This window comes from Colletotrichum fructicola (assembly GCF_000319635.2).
Source record: "Colletotrichum fructicola Nara gc5 chromosome Unknown KSG_Nara_v1_contig11, whole genome shotgun sequence".
NCBI lineage: Eukaryota > Fungi > Ascomycota > Sordariomycetes > Glomerellales > Glomerellaceae > Colletotrichum > Colletotrichum fructicola.
The window spans coordinates 2,142,470-2,164,318 of record NW_027094061.1 but is presented as its reverse complement, the minus strand read 5'-3'; the positions used below and the strand labels follow the sequence as shown (position 1 = coordinate 2,164,318).

Sequence of the window (21,849 nt, the reverse complement as noted above, 5' to 3'; positions counted from 1 at the left end):
TCAAAAGGTGATTGTTCTGCTTGATTGAGGGATTTCCTCCTATACCGGTCCGAGCGGGGTTCTGTCTTGTATTTACCCATCATCACCGGTTCTTGCATATTATTCAATGCATTTCTAGCATCCCTTTATCCAGACACAGTCGTCAATCCAACACAAGATGCTTGACTCGGTTATGCAACATGAACTTGAAAGATCCCCCACCGCTGCCCGAGCCTATCAATCAGGTCCAACCAAAGTAGATGGCGCCGCGTACTCGGATATGGTGTCTTCTCGCTTAGAGCGATATCCTGTAGTGGGGTTGCGTACAAGCAAGATGATCGCAGCTTTGGCTGTTAGGTATTTTGGGCTGCTGCACCCGCATAGGCTGAGAATCAGCAGTAAAGGTGGGTTTACTACCTTCAAGAGCCATTTGGGTCAAAAGCCAGTTCTGGCTTCTACAACGGATGTACTGTTTTCCATGAAGAAGTACTCCAGCCGTTTGGCAACGTATCCCGTGAGCGCCAAGACTGACTGGTCTGTGCTCAGTGGAATTTTTAGACTTGCAAAAACGGACACCGATTTTGCAAACCTCTGTACGGATTCCCGTGGTTAAGTTATATTGCTAGCATGCCATCTTGGAGCAGCGTCTCCAAGTGTTCAACGTCCTATCTACGGCGGCTAAAGCGATGCGTGCTGTGCATGGCCCGGGTTGTTGGTTGGTTGGGATTATATCGGGATTGATGTGTTAAGGTGGGGGTTAGGTTCTCCAGTTCCGTCTCTCATCACCTTGCGTCAAGACGGCCTGTTGCTAGCGCAAATCGTATCGTCGTTTGAACCGCTTGCATGTTTGGTGTCCATTTGTCGTTGTCTAATGGACTCTTGCCTCCTAAGTAGAAGGATAGATTGCTCCTCTGTGTCTCTGTGCATTGGAGCATCTCTGCCCGGTGTGTCGTCCATCTTGAGCATCGAAAGAGGAAATGCTTAACCGTCTCTGCCGCTCGTCCATAGTCGCATATAGGCGACGGCGCCGCGTTCATTCGATAAAGGTAAGAGTTTAACCTTGCTATTCCGGTCCTGAGTTGCGCTAGTATGGCCGCCTCTTTCCATTTGAGCTTATTGTAGAGCTAGCGGGTATGCTTTCCTGGCAGGGCCGCGTTGACCTTTTTGGAGAATTTTCTAATCTTGTCTAGTAGCGCTCGTTCTGGGGCGCCTTTTGATCGTGCTAGGTTGAGCGTCGTGGACTTTATCGCCAGAAACTGTGCCTGCGGGGTGACGCCCTCCTTCGTTGCTTTACGCGCTTGTTCTTTCGCTTGCTTGAGCAGTTCGTCTTCTTCTTTTGCGGCCTTCTATAGCACTGTAATGGCGTTATCCTGCTTTCGAAGTTCCTCTACCCTGTCGTAGATATATCGTAGATATTCTTGTCCCGACTGTTGGTGGGGCCGTTTCAGCGTGAGTACCGCCGCTTTGTTGCTTGTCACTACTGTGATCCTCTCGCTAGTCATGCCTCGCAGCAACCTGCGTAACGCATATGCTATTGCTGCTAGTTGTCCTCCGTATGGGTTCTGTTCTGACCTCGGACCGAGTGTGAAGTGGAACGATTTGAGCTCCGGATCGTCTCCAACCGTAGCGGGTTTTTGGACGACACCGCCTACTCCCACTATGTCGTTTCTTGCTGAGCTACTAACCGCGATGCGGACTGTCTCGCTTCCATCGGTCTCTCTCGTTTCCACGTTGTCAACTACCACTTTGACTCTCTCCTCCCATGGTGATAGTGTGAGCGGGTTGATAGTTTCCAGCTGTTCCATTGGTACCGCTTCCAGAGCTTCTGCTATCTGCAGTAGCGGCGAGCAGTATTTCCTAAATCGTCTTATGCGGGTTGTTATTTTGCGGATAGGATTGGTTTCCGGAAGTGTGTGAACGTCTGTCTACATCTTGATTGCTCTTCTCCAGAAGCGCTCCTTTGCGGTAGGTATGTATGCCTCCGCTTCCGCAACGCTCGTTGCAACGGTGAGAAACGTGCTAACTACCGCCTTTGCTGCTATCCTCTGTACTCTATTGATAGGTCCCACTAGCTTGTCCTTGTACGCATGCATCCATACGTTAGAGGCGTAGTCCATTACCGGCGCAACTATAGCTATGAAAAGCTGTCGCGCCGTTGCTAGGGACAGGCCTCTAAGCCGTTGCAGCTCAAGTGCAGCTTTTAGGGCCTTCGATGTTGCTCTTGCGATATGTTCTTTATACTTAAGTCCAGCATCCATAATAACGCTAAGGATCTTGGTATGCTTCGTAGAATGAATGGTCTGCCCTTTGATTATGTACGGTTCTGGGTTAGATTTGTACTCTTTGCGGGTAAAGTGGATAATTGCTGTCTTATCCGCCTTAAAGGTGGCACCGCTCCTCTTCTCCTAGTTAAGAGCGTCGCCTATAATGGCATTAATGCCCTCGCGGTTATCTCGTGCCGTCTTTCCCGTTACCTAGGCCGTGAAGTCGTCGACGAAGGCTATTGCTCCCCCGTTAGCGTTAATTCGTTATTATACGAGGTCCGCGTTGAAAAAGAGGAACAGGATTGGAGTTAGCGGTGATCCCTGTGGTAGTCCCGCCTAGGGCAACTATCGTGTCTCTGAGGCTTGCCCGTTAACTTGGATTGTTGCCGTGCGGTTGGAGCAAAATGCTGACACCCACTAAAGTAGCCCTTCAGGGATACCCCGTGCCCTCATCCTTTAGATCAGTCTTTTCTTATATACTCCATTATACGCCCCTTTCACGTCGAAGCTAACAAGACTGAGGACGCGCCGGCCTCGCCACGCATTATATACCTGCTCTTGGAGAAGCAGAAGCGCTTGCTCCGCTAATCGTTGCTTTCACGCTCTAAAGTGATTAGTTAGTAGCAGACCATGGGATTTAACCGCATGTGATATCCTTTCTGCGACCACCGATTCCAACACCTTACTAAGTGTAGCTAGTAGCGAGATAGGTCTCCACGCCTTAGCTAGCGTGTAGTTATCCTTGCCTAGCTTCTTAAGTGGTATGATCTTAGCGTGCCTCCATTGATCCGGCAGGGTCCCTTCTTCCAAAGATGCCTTGAAGATCGCTAGGACCTAGTCTCGCACCACCGGCCAGATCTGCTTCCAGACTACTGCTAGCAACCCATCCTCTCCGGGTGCCTCCCAAGACTTTGTCGCAAACAACTGGCGTTCCACTTCCTCTATCGTAATAGGCAGCATGTCCACAGCAGCTCTCTGCGGTCTGTCGCCCTCATCTTCAATATCTTCGGGCAAGGCAGGGAAGATGGTGTTCAGTAGCTCGTCCGCTTGCTCTGTGTGGTTTATCGTCGTCGTTTTATCTGCCTTAACCAGCTGTGATACCCTGCTGAATAACTTGTCCCCTGCTTTTAAGTATCTGCTAGCTTTCTAAATGTTGTCGTTGTCTGCTAGGAAATCATTCCAGTGCTTTCTCTTTTGTTAACGAATTTCGTCGTGGTATTATTTAGATGCGCCTTTTGCCGTTTCTTCTAGGTCCGCTCTTAGTAGTCCTGCCCGTCTCTCTATACGAGCTCATTTTCTCTAATAGGTGTAAGTCCAATGAAGTTGCGTTAAGTCGGTTATTTACTATCGCTTTAAGTATAGTGACAGCTTAGCTTTTGGTGTTAAGGCGTGGATTGCTTCTATCACTACTGACATAAGCTTGTCCGTCTTTTGTTATACTATTCCTTTGCAGGAGTTTGTTTCTAGTGCGCTCGCGATCCTAGCATTGATCTCTTTCCACGGTGCGTTTTTGAAGAGAAGGCGCTCTCGTGGGACTGGTGAGGGACCGAGACATCGAAAGTTGTCTCAATCGCGCGGTGATCCGACCCGTGTTCAGTCTCGTGTATCGCGCTTTTGACTAGCGAACTCGTCGGCTCTTCAGACGCTAGGACGAGATCAATAGTCGTCCGGTATTCTCCTCCTTGCCACGTCTTCGTACCCCGCGGTAGCAGGCTGCTTAAGCCGAGATCGTTCATCAAGCTGATGATTGGGTCCGCCTCGCCCTGTCTGACCATTGACACCTCGTCACCTCCCCAAAGCTGGTCATGTCGGTTAAAATCGCCGACAATAACCACGTCCATCGGCCTACCCGCGTGTTGCCTGATATCTACCACAACTCGTTGCAAGTTGTCGCATATATTCCTTAAGGCCTGGCCATCACCACCTGGCATATATACCGATGCCACTACTACTAACCGCTCGTCTAGCCGCATAAGCGCCGCCGTTATGTCAGGCGACTCTATCTGTATCTGTTCCGCTTCCACGTCTTTGTTCACCCACAATATGCTCCTGATCGCCTATCTACCCTCTCTGCACGTCGATGGGACCATCTTCGTCCACCCCTGGTGCCCTATTGGGGTTGTGAGGAGGCGGCCTTGAATGATCCTCGCCTGTGGTTCCTGGATAGCTAACACCGTCGCATCGCGAATTGCTTCGTCGTTTATTAAGCTCTCGTGTACCTCGCCCCGTTTCATCACGTTGAGTTGGACTATTCGGAACCGTCTACTTATGTTGAATGGGGAAGAGTCTCCTGCGGTTTCTGCTGAATAATTTGTGCGGGCCTCCGCATGGAATATATTTGAGAATCGATTCCCTGTATTCGTGATGGGTGTGCCCCTCTGCAGCATATCTCGCATATACCTTAGGCTTGTTGCATTGGTAGGCCTTATGGTTAGTGATTTCTTGATAGTTATAGCACTGCTTTGGTCGTTCTCGGCGTTCAAAGGGCCTAGTATAGCCGGACTCTCCGCCCGCGTGGAAGAAGCCGTCTTTAAGTAGCCGGCGTGCATCTGCGGCCTTCACGAGGTATACTACCATTGAACCATACGTCTTCGCATTGCTCCTGTCGCTCAGCCACGCAATTTTCGCAATTGAGGTGTCGTTCTCTGAACCGAAAGCTTCGGCTACCCCATCGCGAATGCCTCCGTTATCGTCCAGAATAGCTATGCGATTGACGCTGTCCACGCGGATCGGGAACATGTCGTCCCTCAGGATCCGGGCGCCTCGTGCTAGATTTGCCTCTACCGCTCGCTTCACCATGGTATGTTCGTCGTCGTTTCGGCAAGCAATCCTGATGCGTTGTGGGTTCCTAGGGTCCTTGGTCACCGCTCGGCACCGCCAAGACGTACTTTCCCCTTCTATAGCACGCATCTGGTTCTCAACCATCGTCCGTATTGCGCTGACTGATGTCCGGCTGGGATCTTCACTCTCAACCCTAGAGGTATCAATCGTGCAGTAGAGTGTGTCGGTCATGCTGGACAGCGTAGTGCTGATAGGCGTGAGGGTTCTGATATTGCTTGGTTGGCTATTCAGGGTCGTACGGGCCACGTCGGCGTAGGATGGGCTGGGGCTGGTCTGTACCGAGACTAGGGTCGTGAGGGCTTCGAGTTTTTGGTTTACCTTATCGCTTTCTTCTTCCATCTGGTGTTTTATCGTTTCAAGCTTTTCGTTTGTCTTGCTGCTTTCGTCTCCTATCTGGTTTTTTATCGTCTCGAGCTTGTCGTTTGCTGTTTGGAACTCGTTCTTGATCGTCTGTAGCTCCTCTTTGGTGGTCTTTAGCTGGGTTGTGACTTTGTGGAGTTCTTCCTGGATGTCTCTGTTTCGCAGTTCCGATTTCTTCTACGCATCGAAGACCACCCTAAGAGACGCATGTAGTTCTTTCATTTGCTTTCCCATCGCTAGGAGCAAGGCTCTGTCATCCTCTTTAACTGTTTTAGCTCTTTCCTTGGTAGCGGACGCGTTTCTGGTGGCCGTCGCCCGTCCACTTCCAGTTGGTTCGGTTGGTTGGGTCGCATATTCGCTCGGTTCTAAGGTTCCTTGATTCAATCGTGCTTTGGCTGATGGTTTTCGTAGGCGTCGTAACGGCTGGTCGGTTTCGCTGACGTCGGCAGCGTCTCCCGCGACGTTGATCGAGTCCGGATCCGCCTCCATGTTTCACGTCGGGACGCGCCGAAAGTGGGTCCGCTAGTGCCGCGCCGCGCCGCGCGCTTCGGTGCCGCGTCTGCAAATAGGCCACAATCCAACAAAATACCACGATAAGACAATCCAAAACAGCTTCGCTCTCTAGAACGTCCTCCTAAAGATGTCTCCCAAGTAATCCGTCTGCTGTATACAGTTTGGTGCTGTAATCTACTCTGTTACAGTACAGTAAAAGGCGTAATGGGTTTCGCGGAATTTCCTAGATAACATGTTTAGTAGTGGTGGTGTGGAGCCACAGCTGATGTGGCTTAGCAGCTGACGGCCGTAGCGAGCAAGTACTCACAGCGCAGGCGTTAATAGCGCCAGAATCCGAGAGAGCCAGAAATGGACGCAGCAAATAATGAGACAGCCAGAAACGGCTTACTCTGGGAACCACTCTGACCAACAAACGCTGGGCCCCCATCTCTTCTCCCTACGCCGGTGTCCCATCGCTCTTCCTCCTTCTCAATCGGAAACGGCGCTGTGGTGTCAGCTATCATTATGACGCCGCAACTGGATGCCGCAGAGCGGTCCCCGTTCACGATTCTACGACGCAAGGGTTCGACAACGGGCTGATTGCCTCCCTTGTGCTCCCTACGCGCCGTTCAGAAAACGCGCCTCGAGAAAGACGATCCGCTGCATCGCACGACAACGGGCTGACAGCCTGATCTCAGTCTTGGGAGTGGATGACGCGCCAATCCATCCAACACCAACCCCGCTTCTGCTCAATTGTGAGTGGCAGGCGTTCCGCTTCCTCTTCCACTTGGCACCACCGCGCGCCAATAACAACATCGCCATGCCCTGCACCAACAAGGCGTCGCTGCACCGCTGCAGACATACATATCATGGTATTTCTCAATTGGTTCTCGCGCTTCATCCAAGAGGCATGGTCAGCATGCTCTTCGCCAATCAATCGGTAGAGCAGCCCCCGTGCACACCGCTCCGATCTAACTGACTGCTGCCAGCCTGATCTTGGGTCCAACAAATAGACGAGGACACCCGCCATGCTCTATCGCCTTTCTCTTCCCATCTCAACTGACTCTCTTCTTATGAGCATCCGCATGTCTTTGATTCTTCATCCAAACAAATACTAAACATGCCTGATCTCTAATCCTATACTGTCGGCTGAATATGCGCTATTCCCACCGAGTTAGCCGCCGCCTGCACCTTTCTCGATGAAAAACATGCCACCCCTGAAGCGGTCGCACGGAATGATAACAACAGTTATACTCTCGGAACGATTGGAAAGCACAACGTTGTTATTGCTGTTATGCCTAAGAGAGAGTATGGTATTGCTGCTGCCGCTACCGTGGCGAGAGATATGGTCCATAGCTTCCCTAATATCCGTATTGGATTGATAGTTGGTGTTGGAGGTGGCGCCCCAAGTAAATAACACGACGTACGCCTCGGCGATATGGTTGTCGGAAGTCGTGATAGTGGAAAAGGCGGCGTTATTCAGTATGACTACGGCAAGATGATGCAGAATCAGGCCTTTATTGAGACTGGGAGCTTAAACTAACCGCTACTAGCCCTACTTAACGCCGTTGCCGCACTTGAGACCGAGTATATAATGCAGGGCCCTGAACTCGACTCTAAGGTTAAAAAGGCCTTAGATCCATAGAAACGACTCCAGAAAACACACTCACGCCCACCCGCAAGTACCGATCGGCTCTACAAACCAGACTTCACCCACCCACTCGACTCTTCAGCGGCTTGCTCTCAGGTATGCCACGCAAACACCGCCAATATAGTTTCTCGAGACGAACGGGGCGAAGATGAAGACAGCCCTGCAATTCATCATGGACTAATTGCTTCAGCAAACCAAGTGATGAAAAATGCCGAGATACGAGACGAGCTTTCAGCGGAAAGAGGTGTCTTGTGCTTTGAGATGGAAGCGGCCGGCCTGATGAACCACTTCCGGTGCCTGGTCATCCGCGGTATATGCGATTACTCTGACTCGCATAAGAACAAGGAATGGCAAGGCTTTGCAGCCATGGTAGCTGCAGCATACGCCAATGATCTTTTACTTCAGATTGCGCCAACTAGTGTCGAAGCTGAGAAGCCAATTGGCGAAGTGCTTGGTTCTAGTTAGTATTTCACATTCAGTTCAATTAGTACTTTCTAATATCGAACAGTTCAACGAGATCTGAAGCGTGTGAATCGTACAACGGAGGAAACACGAGCGGGAGTCATGATTATACAGTCCCAACAAATAGATCACACGTACGAGCAACCCACACACCTGCCTAGAGCGGCGCCTGCTAACTCTCTAGGCACCGTCTCACTCACATCCAACGGGATGTACAAGATATCAAGCTCAGCAAAGTTGAGGACCTATCGATTGCCCGCAATCCTCACTTCGTCGTGCCGTTTCCTTCCGACCCTGATTTTGTGAACCGGTCCGACATCTGGATATGGATTCAAGAGCAGTATGTGGGACCTGGGAGTCGCTTCGCTCTTGTGGGTATGGGCGGATTCGGGTAAGTCGCAATGGCTATACTGAAAGGTCTCTACTAATAGACCGACAGCAAATCCCAGATGGCTATCCGGTTTGCTCACCACCTCCACGCTACCTCACCTAAAACCAGCGTCTTCTGGGTCCACGGCAGCACGAGAGCAACATTCGAAGAGTCCTACCGCTCTATAGCAGATGTTCTGGCACTTCCCCGTCGCCGCGACCCCGACGTTAATATCCTGGCGCTAGTCCGGGACTGGCTACAAAGAGAGGATGTAAGCCCGTGGCTTATGATTATCGATAATGCAGATAACGTCAAGATGCTACTCTCTAAGGATGCTAATGAAACGTATCTACCGTATCTACCCAAGAGAGAAAACGGCAAGATCCTGGTCACGTCGCGCAGCTGGGACGCCGCGGACAAGTTGACGGGTAACAGCAAGATGATTTTCAGAGTCCCAACAATGGAGGAGGCACAGGCACTACAACTCTTCCAAAAGAAAATTGGCCGAGATGCTAACGAGGCTGCTTCATTGCGTCTGATTGACACCCTCGACTACGTGCCGCTCGCCGTCAACCAAGCAGCGGCATATATCTACAAACGAAGTCCCCGGGTGACCGTTGAGTCATATTTGGAGGAATTCCACAATAGTGAAAAGCGAAAGGAAACACTCCTTGACAGCAGTCACGGGGATATCCAACGTTACGAAGGCGCATCGAATTCCGTCGTAGTAGCGTGGCAGGTGACTTTTGAGCAGGTCCAACGGGAGCAGCCGCGGGCGGCGAACCTTCTTTTACTGATGAGCTTTTTCCAAGCACAAAATATCCCAGAGTATATGTTGCATAACTATAACAGCGGCAATATAGATTCTGAAGAGGCCAACGATAGGCATGGGGAATCCAGCGATGTCGACTTTGAGTGTAAGGGTCTAGGACAAGGTCGATGCCATTGGTCTAGCCTACTACTACGAGTACAATAAATCTTCTTGAAGAACAGGAAACAGAGCCGTATCCTCCCTATTTCCTGGGCATTCTTATAACCTTGCCATTGACCTTGTCGATATTCCTGGAACCTTCTAGCGAATGCGCCATTGGATTTGGTGGGTCCAATGAGTCGTGGCTGAGGGTCTTGCCGAAGGCCGAACACCGGTCCATAGACCGTGACAGAAATGCAGGGGTGGTCGAAAAGTGGGTGCTTTGACTTATTGTGAGCCGCTGGAGGACAAGGCGTTGTGTGCTGGGGTTTGCGAGGGTGTGCAGGGGGTCTTTACGCAGATCTTGCGCCAGGGGTCCCAATTCACTGTCAAATGGACTGGGGCTCGAGGAATGCCCTGCGAGCCAGGCGTTGCAGCGGCCGCATGTACAGGTTATGGTCCAGGCGTATATAAAAAATCACAAGGCAGACTTGGGAGCCCATGCCTGCAGCAGACCATGAAGGACTTTTCAGCGACTTCACAAAGCACGCCGTCAGACTTGGTCCATGATTCGCCGTGCCCAGCAAGGACATGATGCGAAAGGCCCAGCACTCAGAATCGCGAGAAACAGGTCTTGCCGGTCCTCGAGGTATTGTTTACGTCGACAAACATCTTCCGACGCTTCTTGTTTCACCAACTAATTTGGATAAGCTCTCACAAAACGTTCGAAGTTGCTCGCAACGGTACTTGTCACTCAGCTCGCTCATAGACCGCCGATCTCCAGGCTGGCACTCCCTGCTTGAAGCCTTGGAAAGTCGACGCCGCTTCTATCAGGGCGTGCCCGCCTGTAGACATGATCCGAATCGCGCCTTCCGTGACTGGCTGCAGCCTCGCAGAAATGGTAACCGCTTGTACCTTCAGCTTGCCGATGCAGTATAACCGGGGAGATCTCTTCCTGGCTCGGATGGGCCGACAAAGCTATGAGAAATCCATTTCCAAGAGCCGTTCAGCTGCACTATGCTCCTCGGAAGATGCAATCCACCGTGATCTGCGCACCGCTCCCAGATTTACCGGGCATCTGTCGGTTGTTCAGACGGTGTATGGATTCGCAAGTTCCCTGCGACCTACGTTCGGACGGCGGGCTGTTTCTGATGTTAGATGATGATGGGGACTCGAAGGATGCCCTACCCAACCTGCCATGATGACCTTCCGGGCTTTGTGCGACGATTGAGTGACTCCAGCGTCTCCTTCAGACACGCTGCATCCTCCACGTCGGCACTGGTTTCGCTTGCGTTCCCGTTCATTCGCCCGATACAATACGCACGTAGTTCCAGGTGTGACATGGGTCAACGCTTAGAGCTCAAGCAGAGGGTCGCGAGCCGCTCTGGGGCGATGGTCTACTTGCTTGACAGTGTACTGAAAGTGTTCAAACACGCCAACCGCGTGCAATGCAGGCTGGGTTGCCCTGTTTGTAACCATCGCTCCGCAATCCCCGGACGTTAATTAGGCGATGAAGTTGCATAGTGTGCTCTTGATTCGGCCACGACCCACAATTTATATTGTTAGGGGTGAACTTCATCCCAAGCACTGGCAAAACATACCAGAGCCAAGAGTCAGTCGCGTGGTGCGTGCCATACTGCAGCCGGAAGACGACAGCGACTGGGGAAGAACAGCCGGTCGCACTGTTGGGTCATGATTGATTGTACCCGGGCCTGTAGACGGCGCGCTGCGGCCATGTCTACGCGTACCCGTCCAATGTCTTCTGGAAGCTCCTGTACTCCTCGGGCAACACCCCACTAAGCAGGCCATTTGCGCCGGAAAGGACTCCACGTTCCGGCAGAGCGCAAACTGGCAGAAAAGCAGCCACGCCGCTGGGCTGACAGTGCCCTCGCCTCGGTGAGACGACCCGCCCCCCAACAGCCGTTTACGTGGCCACCCTTGGCATGGGGTTGGAGACGCCGAATGCACAGGAGTCGAGAGCGATCCGCGTTCGCCGTCGAGCAAAACTGCACAGCGATACTCATGTTGGCCAGAATACGGTCGCAGCAGGCCGACTTGCAGACAGGACGATGTGCTGTGATGCGTGGACTGCGCCTATTAACACTACCGTCGACGGCGTTCAGGATGGTACGGCCAGCGTTGTAGTTCGGGCTCAGAGCCCTGCCGCCATCCGGGGATAGCCCGCTGCGCAGCCACTACCGACTAACGCCACCGGAGAGACCCCCCGCACCAGCACGCTCCGCATCTAGCGATGCGCTCGTCCAGCTGCCGTCTCCCAGGCAGTCCACCGCCGCCGGGGTCGCCCCGGACGTGTGCCCGTTCTGGCTTGTACACTGGGTGCGGTGCGCCGCGGCCTCCCGTAGAGTACCAAATGCATAGTACCCAACGGCGGCGGCCGACGCACGCCGTGGGACACAAATGTCTCCAACGGCCTGCAGTTGGAGTGGTCCACAAGCAGATACTACGCCCCGGCCACTGCCCAAGCTGGCTATACGCAAGGCGCTTTTTCTGATCCTGATACCCTGCTGGACCCCGCCCCGCGCATCCGGCTGCACGCCGGAGGAGCTCGTTGCGGTCAGCAAAGCTGGCCAGGCCGTAAGACAGACGTGGCGAGTTGCCGCCTGCAGTTGGTATTGTATGCATGCCGTCTGTTCACAGGCGCTTTTTGAGACGCATCGCAGATGGCAGTTACAGTAGGAGCAGAAGTCTGGTCATATTGAAACATTACATGGTTGACTACCTGAACACAGCAAGTCATCGCGTCTGCGTCTGGTCCGCCGATAAAACTAAAGACCCAGGCTAGAAGTCACATCTCAGCTGAGTCGAGAATACAAGAGAACGGGTGATCTATTGGTATGTGTGATCCATATCCCTGAGGCATAGTTGACACTCTGCGCTGGCTGATAAAGTTAACAAAGGTCATCCTTCCTTATGAACCTGCCGGCACACAGGACATGTCTGTCCGCCAAATCCAAGCCACTGATCGATGCAGTTATGATGGAAAACGTGTGCGCACCCCAGCCTTTTATTGTTAGTCGGCTGATCCAACGGCCCGAGACAGATGGTACACTCTGAGTCTTCGACGACGACGATCTCGGCGCCAACCCGCGAAGAGCTGGCTCGCTGCCGCTTCAGGAGCTCTTGAATACATTTCTCATCTGGCGAGCAATGCCAAGCAGCCACTGCGGTTCGCAACGCCTCCTGCCTCCCTCTGGCTTCGTAGACTAAAGCCATCCGGTAAAGGCATCTTGCCCGCGTCTCCGACTTCAACTCGTGGCGACGAATTAGATCATCCGCCAGACCGTCTTTCAAAATACCTTCAGCCACGTCGAGTGCTTTTATTCGGATGCATGCGAGCAGCAAGTTAGAAAGACACTCGAGTAGAAGCTGGGATGCGCCACCAGACCCTAGCCAGCGTTGTGTTCCGGGCAATTTGTGTATGTACACCGCAGAAAGCCACAGGTCTGCTGCTCTTGCTGGATCTGTCGGTAGAGCGGATATGCCTTCTTGCTTTAGAAGCGAGGTCAACTCCTTCAGGGGCGCCTCGGCGGACGATTTCGGGGACGGGGTTTCGATGTTAGAGATGAGACCGCAGTGTGGGGATAGTACAACTTGCCCAACGATATCCCGCACCCGTTGTTTGCTAGCTTCGCTTTCCTCCACAATGTCGATAGAAAGCGTGTTAATGACATCGTCGAAGGTGAGGCATGATACGAGGCAGGGCAAGAGTTCGTCGTCCGCAGGGCAAACTAGATATTTTGAATCGATGCTTCGCGGATGGGTAGATGTGAGAGAAATGCTGATGCTGCTCTTGGCTGGACCGTCCTTGATACGGCCTCCGAAAGTGACGAGCCCAGGAAAGTCGTAGACGCCTGATATGCAAACCAGCGCCATTGCGGTGCAGATGCTGCCTGCGAAAAGGGGATAATCAGATCAGGCCACGGGAGATGTCAGCATCGTATTTATGGGCCAAATTTCATTGGCGATACGGCCAGGTAGCTTTTTGTGACTCATATGGGTTGACATGGTGTGAGTCGCTTTGCCGGCCAATGATGTAGGTGCGCGCAAGGGTTGTGGGGTTCAGCAGGGCAGGCGTTGCTAAATTGCGGAGAGCTGACCTGCACTGCGCCGCTGCACCGCGTGACGACGTTGTATGCACGTCCCTTCTGCGCCTGAAGTCCGTCAAGCCGGATGAGCGCTCAAGTTCCATACGCTCTCAGTCGTGGGAAACCATCTGCCGTTTGTCACGTTGTTGGTACAGCATGTCGAATCACGTAGCGAAGCAAAGGGTTAGGGGAATTGAAAGCGTCTAGAGCGCTAGGTCATGCTAAAATAGGCCTGTGGGACCCTCTACGTTCGTCGGCTGCGACCCCTCTTTCAGGCCCAAGGAAAATGCCTCCCGACGACGTCTTGTTTGTCACGATCGCTCTGCCACACTTTGACGCACCTGCAAAAAGGCGTCGTTTACCGCTTCATTGGCCTGTCCATCGTCTTCCTGCTACAGCTGTACCACCAACCCCCAAGTGCACCGAATCATCTCGCTTGTTTATTTGCCGGATGGCTGCGTCGGCCTGTGTTCGGCATTACCACTTGAGTTGTGTGTAGTCTCCCTTCCAGCATACGAGCGACTGAATCTCGTTCCCGGCTCGTATCCTCAAGAAGTTTGTCGATAGCTCTGTCCAGATCTATGCAGCGCTCGAGGGCAGATGCCACTTCCTCGTCCGAATTTGCGGATAGTAAGGCGCATTTGAAGGCATCGAACCGCTCCTTCAAGGGCAGCCCTGGAAGCTGCCACCCGGCCAATAAAGTGCCCAATGCGACAATCGTCCACAGTTTCACCGCTGCTGTCAGTGATTATATCAACGGCATCCTTCCACTTCCAATACTGCGGAAGCTGCAAGGACTGGTTATATAAGTCAAGGAAGAAAATCGCAGAGACGAATTGCAAGTTGACCGTGCGTGGAAGAATTCCATTTTCGCCATTGCATGAGACCTCAAGCACTTTCCAAACAAAGTATCTGCCTACTCACGCAAACGACTTCTGACTCTCACGACCGACAGGCAGTCTGACTGCGCTACCAGGCCCTGCACTTCGGGCAGGCCGAGAACAATGAGTAACCTATCTGCAGCTAGCTTAGTGCCTCGTGCGTTAGGTTTTCCGGTCTCCCTCTTATGTAATTATCAAGGTTGGGACGCTTCCCAAATCGCCGTATCCGATCGGCCAGCCTTAGGATACCCTTGGTATTGTAGGGTTACCACTCCCAAGCAGCAGCAGGAGCCAGAGGGTAGCCCAGAAGCCTGACTATAACGTTGTTAACGCCTACACCCACCTCGACCTCGACTCAGAGCTATAGGCTCAGACCAGCTACCCCACAGGTACTACGAGTTGCCCAGTGTAATGTGGGGAAGAGGAGCCCAGCCCATACAGCTCTCTTAGAGCTCTGCTGGGCACATCAGATCGACATAGTTTTGGTCCAGGAACCCTGGATAGGCTATAGAGATAAGATGCAGATTAATACACACCCAGGCTTTGACTCCTACGTACCAGTTGACTTCTGGAACAGCAGAGACACAAGGCCTAGGGTTATGACCTACACACGCAAAGGTCTAAGGCTGCAAATACAGCAACAAAGACCTACCCAATCAAGAGATATCTTATGGGTAAAAGCTGGCGACCTCACTATTATGAACATATATAGGCCGCCAGATGAGCCTATAAACCAAGCAACCAGCCTCCTTCTAGATTATCAACCGCCAGAGAGAGCCCTTATCGCTGGGGACCTTAATGCCCGCCACTCCTCTTGGGAACCTGGGTCCCCTAGCCGGAATCGAGGAGACGATATTGCAGAATGGGCGGAAGGCTACAATCTTCTGTTTATTGGGGAGGTTGGGGCCCCTACCCATACCCACGGGCATACCCTCGACCTAACCCTCTCAAATATTCCCTTTACTGAGGCTTATATCAGCCCACACCTACACCCAGGGGCTGACCACGAAGCCATCACAACAACTATCCCTATGAGTAGGGCCCAGGAACAGGGACGCCGGGCTAACCAGCTCTCAGTCCCGGAGTCAGCCCTACCACGGCTGATCGACCTAGTAAAGGCTGGGGCTACAGCCTTACCTACTCTAGGGGAACTGCCCAGCCCAGCAGAGCTGGACACCCTAGCTGCCCAACTGGTCAGCCTCTTCCATACAGCTATTCAAGCTGTAGGCAAGAGACGGACTAATCAGGGTAGGGGAGCCCCCTGGTGGACAGAAGAATGCTCAGTAGCCCACCAAGCTGCTATTAAGGCTAGGCGCCAACAGGCCCAAGAACCTGGGCTGGTCATACCTCCCCCTATCCTAGAGGAGCAAAAAGTCTTCCTAACAACTGTGAGAAGGGCGAAACGCACCTACTGGACTGCTAAGATCGAAGAGGCTAAGACAGACCAAGACCTATATAAAATTATAGGCTGGCGGAAGTCTAGCCTAGCAGTTAAAGCTCCGCCTCTTATAGTGGAAGGGCAGACGATCAGCAATACCCACGATAAAGCCCAAGCCTTGCGAAAGGCTCTACTAGAGCGATTTGGTGCTACAGACGACCTATCTGGGAACCCTTTTAGTACCCCAGTGGTTATAAGTCGTATTATACCCTGGCAGAATACAGTTAGCATAGAGGAAGTACGCCAGGCTACTCTGACAAAAGCTACAACCCCTGGGACTGATAGGATTACTACAAAGTTGCTACAATGCACCTGGGGATTAGTAGCCAAGCCTATACAACAGCTCTTCCAGGCCTGCGTTCAAGTAGGCTACTTTCCTAGACCCTTCCGCAATGCGGAAATTGTCATGATCCAGAAGCCAGGGAAAACAGATTTCTCTAAGACTGGTTCTTGGCGCCCAATATCCCTGCTGTCCTGCTTAGGCAAAGGCTTAGAGCGGCTGATAGCAAAGAGGATGGCCTACCTTACTATCCTAGAAGGGGTTGCCAGCCCACAGCAGGTTGGAGCCCTACCAGGGAGGGCTGCACTCGACCTGACAACCTGTCTAACCCATGAGATTGAGAGGGCTCTAGATACAGGGCTTACTGCGACGCTAGCAACAATGGACGTCAAGGGGGCGTTTGATTCCGTCTTACGAAACCAACTTATTGTCAGGCTACGACAGCAGGGCTGGCCTAGTAGCCTGATCAGACTGATCTACACCTTCACCTCTAGCCGAACAGCCTGCGTCAGGCTAGAGGATACTACTACAGAGGACTTCCCTCTATCCTGTGGACTACCGCAAGGCTCTCCACTATCCCCTATCCTCTTCCTGCTCTATATAGCTGATATCCTAGCTGATGATCGGAAGCTACGGTTTGGCTATGCAGATGATATAGGCTTAGTAGCTACTAGCCCCTCGCTAGAAGAGAACGCTACAGCCCTAGGCCAGGAGATCACTAGTATCCTCAGCTGGGGAACAGAAAATAAAGTCGCCTTTGACCCAGCTAAGTGTGAGGCAATCCACTTCAGCAGGAAACATAAACAGACAACAGACCTACCAGATATCCAAGCCAGAGGCCTAACTATTAAGGCCTCAATAAAGCCTATAAGATGGTTAGGGGTCTGGTTTGATAGGAGACTCACCTTCCAACACCATGTGGGAATAAAGGTAGCAGCAGCAAAGAAGGTAGCCTATTTCCTACAGCACCTTACAAACACAAAAGGGGGGCTCCCAGCAGCTGCAGTTCGAAAAGCAGCTATTGCTTGCGCCCTCCCAATAGCCCTATATAGAGCTGAGACCTGGTATGCAGGCTTGACCAGACCAGCCCTGAACAGCAGCACCAGTATAGTCGGCACAGGGCAGAAGGGTTTAGCCTGTAGAGTCGGAAGAGTTATTACAGCAGCAGCAAGGGCTATCCTACCTGTCTGGAAGACCACACCAACCAGTGCCCTCATCCGAGATGCTGGCCTACCAACAGCAGAGGTGGCCCTTGCGGCAGCGCGACTACGCTTCGCTACACGCCTACAGAAGGTTGACCAACAACATCCCTTGGTCCCAAGGCTTCTACAGCCAGGGCGGCAGCAGACCAGGCTCCAAAGAACAGCTGGCCTCTTACCTAAGTGCCCAAGGCCAGCACTCCTACAGCCGCAATACCCCCCCGGGTCTCACCACCCTATAGTCACACAGACGAAGGAAGTAGCAGCAAGGATCTTCCAGGCCTGGCTGAAGACTGTGCCAGATAAGCATACTATTATCTACTCAGACGGCTCTAAGGCCCCTGATGGCGCTACAGGGTTTGGCTTTGTTATATACCGTAAGAACAAACGTATAGCCCAGGGCTGCGGCCGCCTTGGCTTAGCAGAAGTGTTTGATGGGGAGGCTGAGGGGGCGAGGGCAGGGCTCCGACGGGCCCTCCTTACCTCCCAGGGCCAGCCTATACACATCTGTATCGATAATACCATGACACGTAAGAGAGCCTAACCGGTGTTCGTCAACCTCGTCTGTCGACGAACCTGGGGTTTGATAGTTTGATATCTGGAACGGTGACCCAGGATACAATGTGAGGGGAGACATACTTGTGCGTTAGTTGACAGGAACTGTAGCAAAAAGTTCCCTAAGTTCGGCCAAAGTGAGCATCGGCCTTAGCATCATTTCATCATTGATTAGAGTCCGTTCAGTAAATGACTGCTTGAGCGCTTGAAAAGTCTCCCCTGCTTATAGAGAGACGCTGAACTTGTGCACGGAACCTGTACTTGTGCATGAGACCTGTACTCGTGCATGGGATCTGTATTTGTGCAGAAAAGCTGCACTCGTGCGGAGATGTTGTACTCGTGCAGAAAGGCTGCCCTTCCCAATTTCATGGCTTGCACATCCGTGGAGTGTCTAGCCCGGCGCTGTGGAGTCGAAGAGACTGAGCCCATGCCCACAAATCTTCACATTTTGAACTCCTACCGGCCCTGCAGCATGATCAGGCCGGATGTTGAAAAATATGCAACTGGCCCATTCGAATTCAGTCAATATTGTAGGTATTCTAAGCATGGATAGACCATGAGTAACGATCGTTTTTTTTTTCAGCAGATACGAGCCGAAGGTTTGAAATCAAACCGGCATGAATGTTTGTGATGACAGAGGTTCCGCCACGCGCGGAAGAAAACGGACGAAAGATTACCGGGACATTTACCAATTGTAGACCTGTTCATGACAGGTGGTTCTTCTAACTTGAGATATCAAGATTCTTGCTGCGCTTAAGTAGATCTGCGGTCTATGAAGCTCCCGTCGGCCACCATTACAGTCGAATTTGAGCGTGACTAGTTATATGTACGTATTACCTTGGAAACTTATAGTATTAGAGTGGAAGCTCCAGCGCCGTAATGTAACCAGGGTATCATACTACAGCTATCCTCATATCTACTACGTCCCTATACCATAACAACAACACTATATAGGAGAAGTCTTCAATCCATTGCGGTGTGGTAAATCTGAAATTGAACGGTCAAAGTGATGCGATTACCAATTCGAAGCCATCTAGAGATTGAACTAAGTCAAAGCACCCACTTTCCGGCCACCCCTGCATTCCGGCCGGCCACCCAAAAATGATGCATTCATAACAACCACCACTTTATTAATCAACTATCGACTGGGTATCGCTGCCACTATTATACAGCTTTCGGCCTCACTAGGGTAATCAGAGGCGCTGGATTCATGTGTATCATCGAGGGCATCGCCAGCCTCAATCTGGGCCTGCCGTACGTCGCTAATGGTCGCGAACTTCGTGTTTGGGTCGATGTGAACAGCCTTCCTCTTCCTAGTGATGCTATTGTTGACTTGGGCCTGGAGGAGCTGTATTTGATGCTGGGCGGTAGCCAACTCCATGGACTGCTCTTGGAAGCCTTTCTTCACCTTTCTAAAGAGCTGGCGTTGTGTGGCGATACTTTGTTCCAGTTGACTATACAGATGTAGTTGGTCGCCAAGGTCCTTCATCTTCCTTGGCGTAGACCACTTAACAGCAGAGGAACCAGATACCCATTCCTCGTTATCCTGGGAATTCTGGGCATCATAAGCACCCTTAGCCTTCTTGTTGAGTGGTGTTGATAGTGCTAGTGATGCTGATGATGCCTTGGGTAGTAGTAGGGAGCTCATAAGTGGCTTTGCAGCAGCAACAGGCCATAACCCAGTGTATTTCCAGCCACTCTTTATATTGCTTTCTGTTAGACCAGCAAGGCGAGCCTTCTGATAGCATGTTATGAAGTTCCTCTTGCCTATGATAGTCGAATCGTTCCACTGGGTGAGGTAACTAAGCTCCTTACGATAGGCTGCCTTGACAGGGCTGAAGACTGACTGATCAAGTGGCTGGAGGACATGGGAGGTATGTGGTGGTAGGAATAATAGATGGATGTTGTTGGTATAGCATTCCCACATAAAATCTGTTGTCGTATGGCTCCCATGCCCATCTAGGATAAGCAGTCTGACCTGGTCAGGTTGAGAGGGCCTAGTCTGAGGGAGGAAGACTCTTTGCAGCCACTCAACAGCAGTATCATCAGTAGTCCATCCATTTTCTGTTGCTGTGAATTCCCATCCATTGTATGGGTCAAGGTCTAGAGGAAACCACTGCTGTTGGACCTTCTTGCCCTTATATATAACCAGTGAATGCAGTGCCTTGCCAACAGCAGAGATACACTCGATGATAGATACCCAGGCTCGTGATCCAGGCTGCTTTTTCCTAACTGACTTCGTGGCAGCCCTTCCCAGCACCAGCCCATTATCCCCCTTGCCCTCAAGGATGCCAGTCTCATCCATGTTATATCGATTAGCTGGTTTGATGGCTGTGATGCGAGGCATCGCGAGATATTTGAACCATTGCCTAATAACCTCAGTAGATGCCCCATTAACACGCCTGGAATCAATAGAGCGACTTCTCTGGACCTTGATAGATGGGTTTCTTCGCAGGAATCCATCCATCCATCGCTTGCCTAGGGGTTGGGTATCCCCCATGGCATGGAGGATGCGCTGGGCGAAGTCCTTCACTTGTTGATGGGTTGGTGGCAGCCCGAGGTCAGCCTGGATTTGCACCCAGCTGGCCAGCTTAGCCTCCTGGGTATGGGATAGTCGCTGGAGGTCCTCAAAGGCAGCTGCTCTCTGTTGGGCGCCTTTAGTCCGGTCTTGAAGTGTTGATCGTGGTACTCCCCATCGCCTGGAGGCATTGCGGGCCGATATGCCATTTGCCATATCGGCAAGGGCTTGGTTAATCTCATTTTCGGTATACTGAACCATTAAGTAATCAAAAAGGTATCCTGAAAAAATGATGGAGTTTGGATAAAAACAGAAAATGTTGTAGTAGTTAGAAGTAGGAGGTTATCTAGAAAGTGGGTGGCTGGGCGGCATTTTTTGGGTGGCCGGAATGCAGGGGTGGCCGGAAAGTGGGTGCTTTGACTTATACATGTGCCAAGATGGAGAAACCCAGGCTATCCGTGAATCACGTCAGGAGTAGAGTAGCTGGTGGGAGTAGATTTGCGTAGCGATCCAAGCGGCAAATCTTCCCCCTTACCGTGAAGAAGCCAAGAGCAAAAAGCTCCTATGAAGCGATTTCATGATACAACCTCTCAGGAGACCTGTTCATAAGGACTAATGAAATCCTCCTAAGATAACAAACCAGAAGCAGGGTAGCCAGCAAGACTCAGCCGAAGGATCTACGGCAGGGGGGTGGGGACCATCAGGAACTCCTCCTAGTGAATCTCCTTCTCGAGCTCCCGATACAATTGTAATGGCAGATCTTCGGTTGATAAGAGGCCTGAATAGCTACAAGATGCAAAGGACTTTGACTCCCTCCACAAAATATTTGAAACTAGAAAGGCTGGACTCATAATTGTTAAACAAAAGATTGAGAATACAGTCTTGATAACAATCAGCAAGACTCTCTCTACTAGTGATAAGACACTTGATAAGTCGATCGATGCGATGGGAGTTGGGTACTTTGACGACAGGAGCCCAGGAAGGCCCCTAGGCACAACAAAAGCTCGACAACCTCTGTTGAGATCTCGGGATCTTTCCCGTTAAGAGTCGCTCTAACATAATCTAGTAATTCGAAAAGTAGAAGTCCTATATCCAGTAGATAAAATGTTTCACCCCTCTTGCATTCTAGACATCTCTCTAGTTCATGGTTCTTCACGAGACCCTCCTAAATACCCCCCCTAAGCACTTGAATCTCATCGTACGTGACAATAATAGACAAGAAGGTGTGAGGCAATACGATTGGTCTCAATATATCCAGGAGATACCTAAGAGAGCAAATCAATCTATTGACCAAGAAAACAGAAAAGAATAGAAAGAAGCAATCACAACAACAGATCTTCCGAGGGACAGTCACCTGCAACGAGTTACAAGTGCCTCCTCTAAACCCCCTGTATTCATAAAATGAGGCAAGGTGAGCAATCTCAACAAGAGATCTTCCCGGATTGGACAGGAACTCTCTTGCGTTGCTTGCGATGGAGGGAAACACTCAGGAGGACTTTTGTTTCTATCTATACCCTGAATCTGCGTATACCAAATGGAAAAG

The 21,849-nt window shown here is 51.5% G+C and overlaps 4 protein-coding genes across 4 annotated transcripts; 1 reads left to right on the top strand and 3 right to left on the bottom strand.

The window, feature by feature from the left end:
* Window positions 1-7,230: 7,230 nt before the first annotated feature.
* Window positions 7,231-9,395, top strand: CGGC5_v017129 (uncharacterized protein; the record flags this gene model as incomplete). Its single annotated transcript, XM_066153778.1, has 8 exons — window positions 7,231-7,345; window positions 7,398-7,418; window positions 7,490-7,523; window positions 7,574-7,683; window positions 7,778-8,047; window positions 8,096-8,183; window positions 8,234-8,440; window positions 8,489-9,395. 8 exons carry the CDS (start codon window positions 7,231-7,233, stop codon window positions 9,393-9,395), a joined length of 1,752 nt encoding a protein of 583 aa, XP_066007084.1.
* A 3,253-nt stretch (window positions 9,396-12,648) lies between these two features.
* On the bottom strand, window positions 12,649-13,223 carry CGGC5_v017128 (uncharacterized protein; the record flags this gene model as incomplete). Its single annotated transcript, XM_066153777.1, has 2 exons — window positions 12,649-12,664; window positions 12,736-13,223. 2 exons carry the CDS (start codon window positions 13,221-13,223, stop codon window positions 12,649-12,651), a joined length of 504 nt encoding a protein of 167 aa, XP_066007083.1.
* A 5,703-nt stretch (window positions 13,224-18,926) lies between these two features.
* Window positions 18,927-20,093, bottom strand: POGK-2 (Pogo transposable element with KRAB domain; the record flags this gene model as incomplete). The annotated part of the gene is made up of 1 exon (XM_066153776.1): window positions 18,927-20,093. The coding sequence occupies one exon, from the start codon at window positions 20,091-20,093 to the stop codon at window positions 18,927-18,929; it is 1,167 nt and encodes a 388-aa protein (XP_066006869.1).
* Window positions 20,094-20,103: 10 nt separating this feature from the next.
* Window positions 20,104-20,522, bottom strand: CGGC5_v017126 (uncharacterized protein; the record flags this gene model as incomplete). The annotated part of the gene is made up of 2 exons (XM_066153775.1): window positions 20,104-20,157; window positions 20,220-20,522. The coding sequence occupies 2 exons, from the start codon at window positions 20,520-20,522 to the stop codon at window positions 20,104-20,106; spliced, it is 357 nt and encodes a 118-aa protein (XP_066006868.1).
* Between the last annotated feature and the right edge of the window lie 1,327 nt (window positions 20,523-21,849).